This window comes from Nicrophorus vespilloides, unplaced genomic scaffold, assembly GCF_001412225.1.
Source record: "Nicrophorus vespilloides isolate i.1.1-1 unplaced genomic scaffold, Nicve_v1.0, whole genome shotgun sequence".
NCBI classification, from domain to species: domain Eukaryota; kingdom Metazoa; phylum Arthropoda; class Insecta; order Coleoptera; family Silphidae; genus Nicrophorus; species Nicrophorus vespilloides.
The window spans coordinates 139,613-152,408 of NW_017098186.1; the positions used below are offsets into that span (position 1 = coordinate 139,613).

A 12,796-nucleotide genomic window follows, 5' to 3' on the forward strand; every position below is an offset into this window, starting at 1 on the left:
ATTTTTTACTAGTTTTAGGGAAAAATAATAATAATATTAAGGTTGAACATCGAGTACGTTCATGCGAACGTTAATATACGTTCGCTTTATTGTAGATTCGCTTAGCGTACAACAATATATGTATGCATTATGTACGTTAACCGAGGGCTGACTGTATATGTATATCTATATAATTTGCATGTAATGAGTTCCTTTGATGGGTGCTGTTACTTTCTCTGCGAGGCCGGACCGGTGCGCAATATAAATTCAGTTACATTTGGCGTACAGGATTCGGAGGATCGATTGATAGACCGTGCGGTTTTCGAAGTTCCACTTCAAACGCCGCAATATCCTTCCGTATTCCATCCTGGATGGATTTCGGTGGCAACCCCATGGATTTTCCATGCACGTAGCCTCCTACGTTTTAATTACGTGACGTAATTCATCCGTGCGTCCGTCCGCCGTTGCATCTACTACCCACGCACCGTACTTTTCAGCCCTTGTTAATTGTATCCTTTGGTGGATGAATGCGGGGGTAGTTTTATGCTATATCCGGCAATGCGTTGGGGTTTGGATCCATCGAGTTGTGGGGGCGTCGCAGGCGCTCGGTGAATCAGCGTCGACGACGCCGACCGGCGTCGGCAACAAACTTGCCGCTTGGCGCCACGTGAGATCCGACGCAGTCCTCCTCTTCGGCTGGAAAACATACATGCATTCATAACAACAGTAGCGCGCTTCGTGTGCTTACAACACGTACGAACTTTTAAACCGCGTCTCCTCAAGTTCCTCTCTTGTTTCTAGTTTTCATAGTGTTCAGTCGGTGTTTCATAAAATTTGGATTAAATTAGACTGATTCAAACATGGGTATATACTTTAATTATTTAATTAAACCATAAATATTGTATAATACTTATTGAATACATCAAAATTATTGCATGTAATTGAAACTCTAAACACTACAATACATAATTAACATCAAACGTAGTTTCATATTATAGCCTGATTAACATTAATTTATTACATAAATTTAAATTATTTAACAAATCATAAAAATTGCAAATAACACTAATTAACGAAAATAGAGTTATTCATAATCGTTAATTTTGCACTTATATAAAATATAAATAAATAGTAAATCAAACATTTGTCAAACAGTGCTTATTCATAAATATTATAGCCAATCTTCCTATAAAGCTATTAATTGGTATCACATAATTTGATATAAGAAACACAGAAATCCTAATTTTTTATCTAAATCAATCCTCTTTTCACAACATTCAAATTGAAACTATCTTTATCCATATTTTCATCTAGCAGTGCATTTTAAGTAGATTTATTAATTAATGTCATCAATTCCTCTCCATCTCTTCGCACAATCGTCTGAAGCTAATTACGCCATGTTATCTAGAAACAACAATGTTAACAATGTTATAAGAAAGCTGTCGCAATGTTTCTTCCGCGTTAACGGAGGTATTGCTGTATATAGGTTACAATAATGAAATAAAGCTTTTACAACTAAAACTTAAAACGAAAATTCAAAACTAAATACTTGTCTTTAAAATCAGTTATTAATAATGATATGGTTACATTTATAATTGAAGTTCATACTAGTTTTTTTTATATATTAATATTATATAATTTTAATACAAATTGTCTAATACATTTGGGGTAAAATTGTTTGTATAAAAATGATATATTAAATAATTTAATTATGTATGTAGATTATTAAATGTTACAATTAAATAATTAAAATAAATATATTGAGAATGTCACACAACAGTTAAATGTGTGTTTAGGGACTGTGCGAACAAAGGCAAAGTAGGGAGAGAACGTGTATGATGAAGTTTAGGGAAAATGTAGGGAAAATGCAATAAAGGTTACATAAATCATGTTTAGTTTGCAATTTATGATAACAGATTTTAAATGGAGTATATTCAACTAAATTTCATAACGCATCGTACACTAATGAATTCGGATAGCATCTAATTATTAGAGTATCGTACGTCGGCATTGCGTAAGCAGCTTTCGCTTAACTTTCTACAAAATAGCGAATGTCGCCTTCTATCTATACATGTTAATTATTAATTTATACACAATTCTCTTCTGCACATTACCTGCACAAACTCGCCATGTTCAACTGAACGCGATTATATAAGTTCGTGGAATTCCCTGATAATCTTACTATTTCCTACTGTCAGCTCGAGGATGTTTCGTATCGTTGAACTGGTAAAACCAAAACACACTTTAAAGCATCTTCCGTTTAATCTTCTTACATTCAATCCAATAATCCTTGCTGATGGATCAAAAGACTAAAACCGTGTTGTACATATAATTGGATTTTTGGTTCAGGTGCAACAAACTTTATTCTGTGGGGAAAAGCAGCACGTTTTCAGTATGTTATTTTTTTTTTTTGAAGGGGACCGGCTTTATTTAAATATTGATAAACCACCCTTCCGATTTTAACACGCGATATATTGAACATACGCACAATAACTGATAAAAAAAAACGCGTAATCTGATAAATATCGGAGCTGTATTTGCGTGCACCAAATTATTAACCACAAAACTAAATCTGTTCGAAGCGAATTTATGATGCTACATCCCATTGAACAACCGTTACTGAAATATTCAATTTACCTACGCAATAATCCAATTTTTTATATGTAAAATACGCTATTTGCAAAATGTTATATAATAATGATTAATAAAATAATAAATCAATATTATTTCGCTATTATTAACATTTAGCTAAATGTTAACTTCGAGCTCCAATAAATCAATTGATTAACTTCTATAGGTCAAGAAAATGTAATTGTATCCTTGCCATAACAATTATTATACCACATTTTATTATATATGAAATAAAATATATTTGAAAATAAAAACTACAATAATTGATATTATATTTTTTTTTAATAATTGTTAATTTCGAGCTCCAATAAATTATATACAGCCGGACTAATCGATAACTTTAAAACCGCACAAAAGAGATTTATTATAATAAAAGTAAAAATTAATCATTTATATAAGTTTGTATACTAATTTCATGTTTATTTTGCTCAATTAAAATTTAGTTTGTTTTGTTATTTTCACATTGGACTATAGTGAATCCGGACTAACCGAAGCTGTACTATGTGAGATATAATAATATAGAAAGGCTGCAAAATATTGCAACACTGGTTTAATCCAATAAATTGTGAAAATTCAAGGATTTTAATCTCGCATACTAAATCTATTAAATCTAAAACAACACTAAAAACTCACGAATCACAAATCATGTTTCAATGAATTGCATCATTTCTCCAACAAGAATAAAACAATATGATTGTTCTTAACGTCCTTGTACGAGTTAAGAATATTTAAACGTTTATATATTGTGACATTTATTATTGGATTGGTACCAAAAACAATAAATCCAATAGTTACAGTTTGAGAAAAAAGAAGCAAAGTTTGAAACTAATAGACGTACGTGGAAGTAAACTACGGATTAAAAAGCTATCAACTATTTACGTGTCGTGTAAGATTTGCTCTTTTTTTCACTCAGTTTGATCTTATTTCACCTGACTTTTGTTAAACTGCAATCACCGAAGTTTTCCGAACTTTTACAAATGAATGCCCACTTGTTCTGTAACTATGTAACCTACCTGCGGCGTCTCGCGGAAAACTCTTATTTTTATTTGAATCCATATCCAACCATAAAATTACCAACTCCATCAATTCCGTCAAACTATTCCTATTTATTACGCGAAACTTTCCTTGAACCGCACAATATCCTGCTTGAAAGTAATACCTTTGATCTCCATTCTAGAGAGTCAATATCTGACAAACTTATCTACTTGTCTTAATTTATAATGTAACTGTTACGTATATAAATGTTGACAATCTGACAAAAAATGTTAATATGTTGGCTTTTATGCAATAGATTTCAGAAACATTATGTGGGTAATGGGAATTATGATTAAAACCATCAAAAAGTTACTAAATTTTTAGTTATTCGAGTAATTTTATTGTGTTTATTAATTATTTTTTTAAATTTCAAAATTAACAAATCCCTACTTTGTGACACTATATCCTTCTTGTTATTTAGCTTTATGAAGAAGTATATTGAGTTATAATATTGTCAATTAAAATATATTAATTATATTCATATATGCAGAAATTTAAACTTTAAAATTGGCATATGCATATGCCAATTTTAAACCGGATTCAAATCTAATAGTTTTATAATTGCATCTGTCGTTATGTAAATTCTGCGGTAGTCTGTTAGGAATGGATGTTTCGTATGCAAAAGCCGATTTGGCGTGCTCCATATTTCCTCGTTGCTTCGCGCACAGTTTTTCGGTGTAATTCAAGAATACTCGTGTTCTCATTTTGTTTTGATTCGCTGCTTCCGAATGCAAATTCCAAACACGTAAAAGCACGGAATGATAAACAACTAATGTAGTGCAAGGATGAACAAGTCGGCCGCGCGATTATAAGAAAGGACGAATAGGTCCTTCACCCATGATATAATACCAAGATGACAGACACGTGCTCATTATTGCTTCTCTTCCAAATTAAAAAAAGGACATGTAATACATAATTAATGAAATTTTTGGTGTTATGATTGTGAGGATTTCATATTTAGGATCAATTTATTTCAAACACGTTCAACAACTTCCGCTAATTCCGATTTTTCTCCTAAGATCTAAACAACTAATTACAATACATTTTAGGTTTGATACTCTAAACATAAGTATTTAGCATTATCATTTACATACAAATATTGCCATTGAATATAATATTATAATTGAGCAAATCGTGTTGTTTGTCATTGATGTTTCACGTGTTTAACGTGTATTCTACCTTTTTTTGTACAATAATTAACCTTTACTCGTGATTATTTTTCTATGCTTGTTATTATTCGACCTTGAAATGAAAAAACTTACAGTCTAGCGTTAAAAAATGAATAAATGAAAACTAAGTGGACATTGTCGTCGTATGTTTCGCGGTTTACTCTGGGCAGTCTTCGATAAAATGTAAACGGAGTAACGTTGCTTCGCGGTTTCGTGCCAATTTTTGTTATTGTTTGTTTGGTGATCAGTTTGCGAAATGGATACGTCGAAACTCCAAATAACGTCTCCTGCGTACACAAATCAAACTCAAGGTAAAATTTTAATAATTTTAATGATTACAACTGATATTGACTAAAGTTTCAATTTCATTTTGAAGAAAAATTTAAAAATATTAGTTTGAAGAATTACATTTTAAATGAAAATAAGTAGTGTTTTTCCAGTCAAATAATAAAATTTCAAAATATAAGACATTTTAACGATTGGTGACTTTTAATTATAAAAAAGTAAACATTTACTTTAATTTGTTTTAGTATCAAATCACTTTCTCCTTGAAGATTCTAAATTTATCAAACTATTTTATAGATAGTTATAATACATATGTAAATTCTACTTACAAATTTGTTCAAATAATTACCTTTCGACATAGATAAAACAAAAAACACTTATATAAGTACAAGAAAATGCTCACACAAGTAGGATATTTACATTTTGGAATCAATGGAACATGGAAAATACGATGAAATGTGCACACATACAATTAAAAAGCTTAATTTAATGAAAATAAGCAATTTTAAATTACATTTTAGTAATAAATCAAACTAAGTCATCAAAAAATGGATTCTTGAATGGATAATTGAATGATTATAGTTAAAATTCTAATAACATTTTATTAAAAAAGAAACTTTCTCTCTCATTTCTAAAATATTTTTCTTTGCTAGCTGATGATACAAAAATATCTAGTATAATTTAACAAGTTTAGTGCATCTATTAAATAAATATATTTAAATCACAAATATGAATTTTTCTAATACATGACGCCATATGACATGAAAGGTATTCATTCGCATATTTTAATTAATAACGTCTACAGTTATAAAACCTGTTATATTTATAATTACTCCTACACCTGTCTCCAACTTTAATTATCATTACAATATTTATTCATATTTCTATATAAGTTTTTATTTCGTTTAACATTTATAACTATATTTTGTTTGAACGTTTTGTGTGCAATTTTTCTTAATATGATCTTTTTTTTTAGTTCAAAAAACTTATTCATTGTATTTCAGTCGACTTTCGCATTCAAACACGACTAATTGTACATTACTCTCGTGTCACTTGGTCCAGCAAAGTGGACAATGTGAAAGCATACAAAACAATGGATGCAAATTAAACTTTATTTACCAACTAATTGCAACTATTCGCATTATTTCATAAACCCGAGGAAGACTGTTATAAACGTAAATTAAACCTACAACCACGACCGGATTTTACCAATTTAGCATACAAAATAAAAACAAAGCACTTCTGCGAATATTTACATATTAACTGTGTATATATTTCGTTTACTTCGATTACCTTACTTTGTTTTACTTGGAAATATCGCGTATTCCACGTGGCGAGTTTCCACCGCAATTGACTTTGTTTATTTTTTTTACGAACGCTGCGAGATAACTACTTTATGACGTCCATTTTACGGCTTTCTTAAATGACCTTTTCAAGTATTCATGCCGTGCATTCTTTAATAATATAGCGCATGAAATTTCGTAGCAAATAACTTTTTCAATTACCTTTTTATTATTTAATTTACATCCACACATAATCATCTTTATGCATGTTATTTGTTTTTCTTTAAACAAGTATAAAATATTCAATTTCATTTAAAAATATATTATTTTAATGTTTAGTATAAAAATGTTGTTAAACAATTTAATTTCCTAGAATTTAATTAATTGCAATGTGATTACATTTTTTACTCTTTTTTAGTTTTCAAATAAAATAACTGTTTTAATTAAAATCTGAATACAATTTAATATGGAGGAGATTAGTCAACTTTCCAAGAAAATAATGTATGACAATTTTCAATGCGAATACACTTAGTCTGAAAATACTTTGTTTTAATTTTAATTACGTTTTTATTAATACTCAGTAAACGGATGTTGGGTTACGATGTACACAATTTAATCTAGTATAGATTAGTCAGATTTCCGAGAAACAAATTAAGTTTGGCGGAAGCGAACTCAAATTGTTGAATCGAAAAAACTAAATTCATTGTTCAAGACTTTATGTATTTGTAACAGTAGTTTCTATATTTACATAACAAATAAGTCTATACAGTGGAACCTTGCTTAACGAGTTGAATCCGTTCCAAAATTTCCAGATTTTTACTCTTCTCATCGTCACTCGTTATGCGAAACGTCGCTCGTTAATCCAGTCTTTTGTCTTAGAATTCATTTTTCTCGTTAAACGAAATACTCATTATGCAAGGTGTTCGTATGTCTGTGGTGCAAGAAGAGCACGAACAGAAGATTTTACATGACTTTACTCTAATTACCCGCACTTATCATTAAGAAAACCTTCAAAGTGGCTATCATAGAAACGCACCTTCTTCCGCGTTAATTAGAAGAAGGAAACAAAGAATTACTCATCGCTTCAATGAGTGAGTAACATTACGTAACGACAGTTTGCTATATGAATAAAACAAAACAATTGAGATTGATTCTATTTGCGTCGCGCGGTTCAAATCTAAATGAACGCAATTAAATGGAAGCATCGCACGCTTATTTGTCTGTTCTCTGAACTGTTAATTTGCAGCGTAGCCCGAATTATGAGATTTTAATAGTAATCACTTGCAAATCACGTTAAGTGCGATGGATAAAGCGCACGAATCTAATTAAAACTTGGCTAATGTGTCTTGTGGAGTTAACAACTGCAATCCGAAAGTGGTTTTAGTTAGTAACCGATTCAATTTCCTCTCTCCAATTTATAAGTGCTCTGTAACTTAATTCATATTGGCTCTAACCAATTCAAATAGTTGATGAGAAGAAATGCAAAATTTAAGAAGTTGCATCTTAATTGAAAACAAGCAAATATTAGCAACGAGAAATAAAAGATTTAAAAAGTTTCATTCATAGTAACTGACAAAGAATATAAAAGAAATGCATGTTTTATGAAATCTGAACGTCGACGGTTCTTGTACGACGGCAATCAAACGGAGTTTAATGTAAAAACTATCGATTTTTCAAATAGAAACAAAACGCGATGACGCACAGTATTCCAATATTAATAAGTAAGTGGTATTGTCGATGAGGGGTTTGAAGAGAGGGACACTCCGAGGACCCTCGAAGGGACATTGAACAAGCAACACGGCAATCACAAAACTTAAAGGCGGTTCTGATTTATTCATGGAATATTATTTTCATTTTGTCTGGCCGTTGAGACGTTGGCGTCATTAAAAATTCCATCGCATCGACTTGCTATGATGGTGCAGCAAGAGAACAACATCTACTACTTCTGCAGCAACGTTTTCTTAGATGAGCGGAATGCATTCGCCGACCGGCTCAGATTTTATGGTCCACTTGTAATTTTCCTCGCTTTTGTGGCGGTAATAGATCAAAGAAGTACACAGTTTTGAAATTCCCTCCAGTTCGGTGCGGATGAATGTTTTATTAGAAGTTAGGCGAGAAAACATTTTAATAACTTAAGCACGCGTGCTGCTGCATTGCACTACTTCTTCGGGGAATAATATTGAAAGTACTGAAATCTTCTCAACCTATGTATTATGAAAGCTATCCTTTCGATAACAAATATTTACTTATAAACTTAATCTAACTTATACAACAATAACAACAAACAAATCTATTTTCTTACATTTATTTTCAAAAAAAACGTTATTCCGTATTTTAAATAAATAAAAATACAAAACACTGACGATAAGGTTCAATTAATAGTTATAATTAATCTCATCAACATTTTTAAGTTAAATACAATAATAATGGGCAGTTATCTAATAATTATCGAGTGCATTGTTATTGATACGCTGTGCATCATATAGACAATGAAAGTAATTATGGATTTATTATTTAAGGGATCATTAAACTTGAACAAAAGATATTCAACAGTACCAACTATAATCTAACAATAATTGGAAGCTTTGAACACCCAATACATATACATATATGATGTAAGGCACATATGAATTATTAAAGTAAATGAACAATAAATTAACAACGAAATATTACGTAAATTTGAACGAACTAACGTTAATTAGGAGATCAAAATGTTAAATCATTTATATAGAACTAGATCAGGGGTTCCCAACCTTTTTATACCCTAGGACATATAGAAAGGTTATTCGTGGTATTTCTAAATGTCCATTTAACGGTAATTTTCCGCGAAACCCTTCAGAAATTTTACAAAACTCAGTTGGAAGAACCCTGCCCTAGGGTTTAAAATTTCCTAGAGCACATTTTAAAGTACCGATAGGGCGGACATTATCTATTTTTACAAGCAAAATTTTCAAACTAAATAAATAAAATTCGTGCGCTTTCAACTAAGTAGGTAATTTCCAAAAAATAGTTAAGAAATAGTTTTTTTTTAATTCAACATGTTCAAAGTTTTCAATTGACAAGAAGACATTGATGAAAAATACTATCAAGGCTTTCTCCATAAACAGTAAAGATAAAACCATTATATTTATGTTCAAGTGGTGCAAATATCATATTATAATTAAGTAATATTTATTCAAAAAAAGTACATTTAATATAATAATCAAAACGTAATTATGTTATGTCTTTAAATTCAGGTCTCCGTTAAGAAACATAAAAAAAGTAATTAAAAAGAACTATAAATGTTATAAATCGACAATATTACAGTTACTGCAGTAAAAAAAAGTATTATAAAAAAAATAGGTTTATTATTTTGTGTTATTATACCATCATAAATTTGTAATTTATTTTATTATTATATTTTATTTTAACATTAAAACGTGCCACAGACATAATTAGATACTTCTTTTTATAACTCTAGTAAAATAAGTGTTATAATTAAATATGCAATATCCGCTCCTCGTCGGTCATTTTGTCGCATTTTCTCTCTGCATAAATAATCCCGACTGTTTTAACGTAATTTGATGTTAAAATATACCGTTTGTTGTGATCAAATAAAAAACGAAAGTTGGGGTTTCAATTTCCTGCCGAATTCGACTATATTGCAATGGAAGTGGAGAGAAAACAACGGAAATAAGTCGAATTTAAAATAGCAAATAAATCAGGTCTTAATAATACGAGTGGCGCCGGTTTCCCTAAGATTTAAAGTGCCTCGATTTTTACGGAAGACTCCAATATAAATTCTCGTTCGATAAAATGTAATGAAATCCATTTATTACATACTTATAAATACATCGGAAACACTCTTTTCATTTACTCATTCCTTCTTCCAATTAGCTTTGCCTTAATTGCAATTTTTTTTCCTATATATTTTTTTTTGTGTGTTTCAAGGAAGGGTGAAATCCATATGGGGTACAATCCTAATACTCGGTCATTTCCGATACCGCCGTCTCGTATCTCGCTGGAATTAAAGGATTTGTAATTAAATCATTGGATGACCCACATGCTGTGCTATACTCGAATTTCCACTAATTATCCACTTAATCCAATCAACAGGACAAATATAATTATGATCTGCAATTTCGAGCAAATATTTGTTTTACATATCTCCAAATCATTGTGAGTCGAGTAGAGTTTTTGTTTTCAATTGTTCATGTTCTACCTCGCATCTACTCTAAATAAAATTTACTTTTCTTTTTATATGTAAGAAGAAAGTACTTGCGTAATTCTGTTTTTACCCGCATAAACTTGCAAAGGATAAACTTTACTCGCAGAAAGCGGTTTTCTTATGCTTGGCTTTCATTCAATTAGTGTAAAAGTGAATATGGTTATGGTTTTCTCAAGTAATATGATTTTAGATTTCATTAGTAAATCTTACTTTAAAGTTAATCAAATGATGTTTCGCGCAGTTATTGATTTTTGCGAAGATATTCAATAAAAAATGTATGGTTTTAAGGCGAGGATGTTGAGGAAGGTTGCCAAATGGAAATACGAAAAGCAAATGGATCCACGTGTCTCGTGAGGATTTTATTTAGTACACAGTGAAATAATGAATGTACATAAAGCATGCTTTATTTCGTTTAAAACGGCCCATATTTTATGACTAATCTTTCGAGGAGACAGTTCCGGTATTTTCTCTCCTCCGTCCTAATACCCTTTATTAAATTAAATACGAGCTTTAATTAACTCCTTTATCCAAACAAAATTGTTTGCCATTTGGGATTTATTAGTTAATACTATATTTATTTGATTACGTTTAGTTAAAAGCTTTTTTCCATTAGCTGATGTGTTCTTGTTTGGATTTTTGTTGTAGGTGATGAGGGGTCTTATGGACCTGAGGGGTTGGTGTTACAACAGCAATGGGTTACGTTAACTGCAAGCATGTGGCCTAAACCAACCGCCTCTCCAAGAGGCTGGAGAATTCCGACAGATCGTTTACCGCTCCTTGCTGCCGTTTTTTGCGGAGCCGCACTAGTTGTCTGCTTGATATTTGCTTTCGTTGTCTACCGCTGCTGCATCATGCCTAGGAAAGAAAAACATTACTGTAAGTAGTCTGTACCCAAAAGCAGGAAATTAAACTATAAATTGCGGAACGACAGAAAAGTAAATTGACCAAATTGGCACAAATATGTCGGGGGAAATAGCATCATTTCCGACGTTCGGAATTGTAACGCAATTTGATTATCGCCTTTCGAATTGGCTGACTAAATTTTCTTGTAACAGGTATGCGAAAAGCAGATGGAAGTAATATTCCCAATGCTCACATTTCATCGACGAACGGTCTTCCATCATACCCAAGTCAATCAGCTGTGTATGCAGAACCAAAGGGTCACAATTGGGGCTACACTAATCGCCTCGTTGCTACAAGCTCCAGTGCACAATGGTTTCCGAATCAGCAAATCGTTACATCGCCTCAATGTACCCATTGTCCCGGCATTTGTCCAGTTCCACGTAGCAGCAGCGTTCCAGGTTCTTCTCCACAAGTAAAGCCAATCTCGCAGACCACCTGAAGAAATTCTTTAAAGTCATTCCATTTTAGGTATCCGTTATAAGAAAGCAACGACCAGTCAGTCAACCAATCACTGGATTGGTCTTGGACAATGGTACTCTTTCCAAGCAAATACCAATGCCAGAAATATCCGAATTTTCAGCTCAAAGTACCCAGTACGCTTCAAGCAGTAGTACGTCTACCAAATTTTAATACAATAATTAATTAATTACATGTTAATTAATCTTATTTATAATTAGTTTTAGATGAGGTTAGTGGCAAGGACTCAGAAATATCGCCGTCGACTACATTAAAAACTCGTAGTCTTCCTGCGTGGGTCCGATCTAAGCCTCGACCCCTATCAACAGAAGACGACTTGAACGACCTCTACGCTAAGGTATAATTAATTGATATCTCATAATTGTTGTATTGATTCAAAACCATTTATCTATTCCAGGTTAATTTTAGTAAGAAACGAAAAAATCGAATGCGCAACGATGAAGCCGCTATTATAGCACTCAGTAAATCAAGAAGCCAATTCCTACACAAAGACACCGATTCTTTGGTTGACAATGAAGCTGTTATCGTTTACGACGAACGTACAGCCTTGTAGACATATACACATAAACCATATCACAATTACTGTGAAATAAAATATTGACTATACACAAAACCATATAAACCATAGCATAAGAATAATCAGTAGATTGGATACTAACTAGACAACACAGGCAATATTTAAAAATAATTTCTAAAAAAATATTTTATTTCACTGTAATTTTTCTATTTTGTTTTGAAAAGAAAATGGTATGTTTTTATTTGCTTCGGTTAATATTGAGCAAAAAATTAAAAAAACATATCGGGAATCGAAGACTTGACTTATCAGA

The 12,796-nt window shown here is 31.5% G+C and overlaps 1 protein-coding gene across 2 annotated transcripts; it reads left to right on the plus strand.

The window, feature by feature from the left end:
* Positions 1-689: 689 nt before the first annotated feature.
* Positions 690-12,690, plus strand: LOC108561862. Of its 2 annotated transcripts, XM_017919964.1 has the most exons (7): positions 690-843; positions 4,910-5,125; positions 11,235-11,465; positions 11,645-11,904; positions 11,961-12,102; positions 12,170-12,306; positions 12,367-12,690. In XM_017919964.1, exons 2-7 carry the CDS (start codon positions 5,071-5,073, stop codon positions 12,520-12,522), a joined length of 981 nt encoding a protein of 326 aa, XP_017775453.1. In that variant the 5' UTR covers positions 690-843; positions 4,910-5,070; the 3' UTR covers positions 12,523-12,690. The 2 variants fall into 2 exon arrangements, with proteins under 2 accessions (XP_017775453.1, XP_017775454.1); XM_017919965.1 differs by lacking the exon at positions 4,910-5,125.
* The last annotated feature ends 106 nt before the right edge of the window (positions 12,691-12,796 follow it).

Bases quoted from the DNA above. Each gene is read 5' to 3' on its own strand.
- LOC108561862 (XM_017919964.1), top strand. From the start codon at position 5,071: ATGGATACGTCGAAACTCCAAATAACGTCTCCTGCGTACACAAATCAA. The intron at 5,126-11,234 runs GTAAAATTTTAA...TTTTTGTTGTAG, and splicing joins GTACACAAATCAAACTCAAG to GTGATGAGGGGTCTTATGGA. The intron at 11,466-11,644 runs GTAAGTAGTCTG...TTCTTGTAACAG, and splicing joins TAGGAAAGAAAAACATTACT to GTATGCGAAAAGCAGATGGA.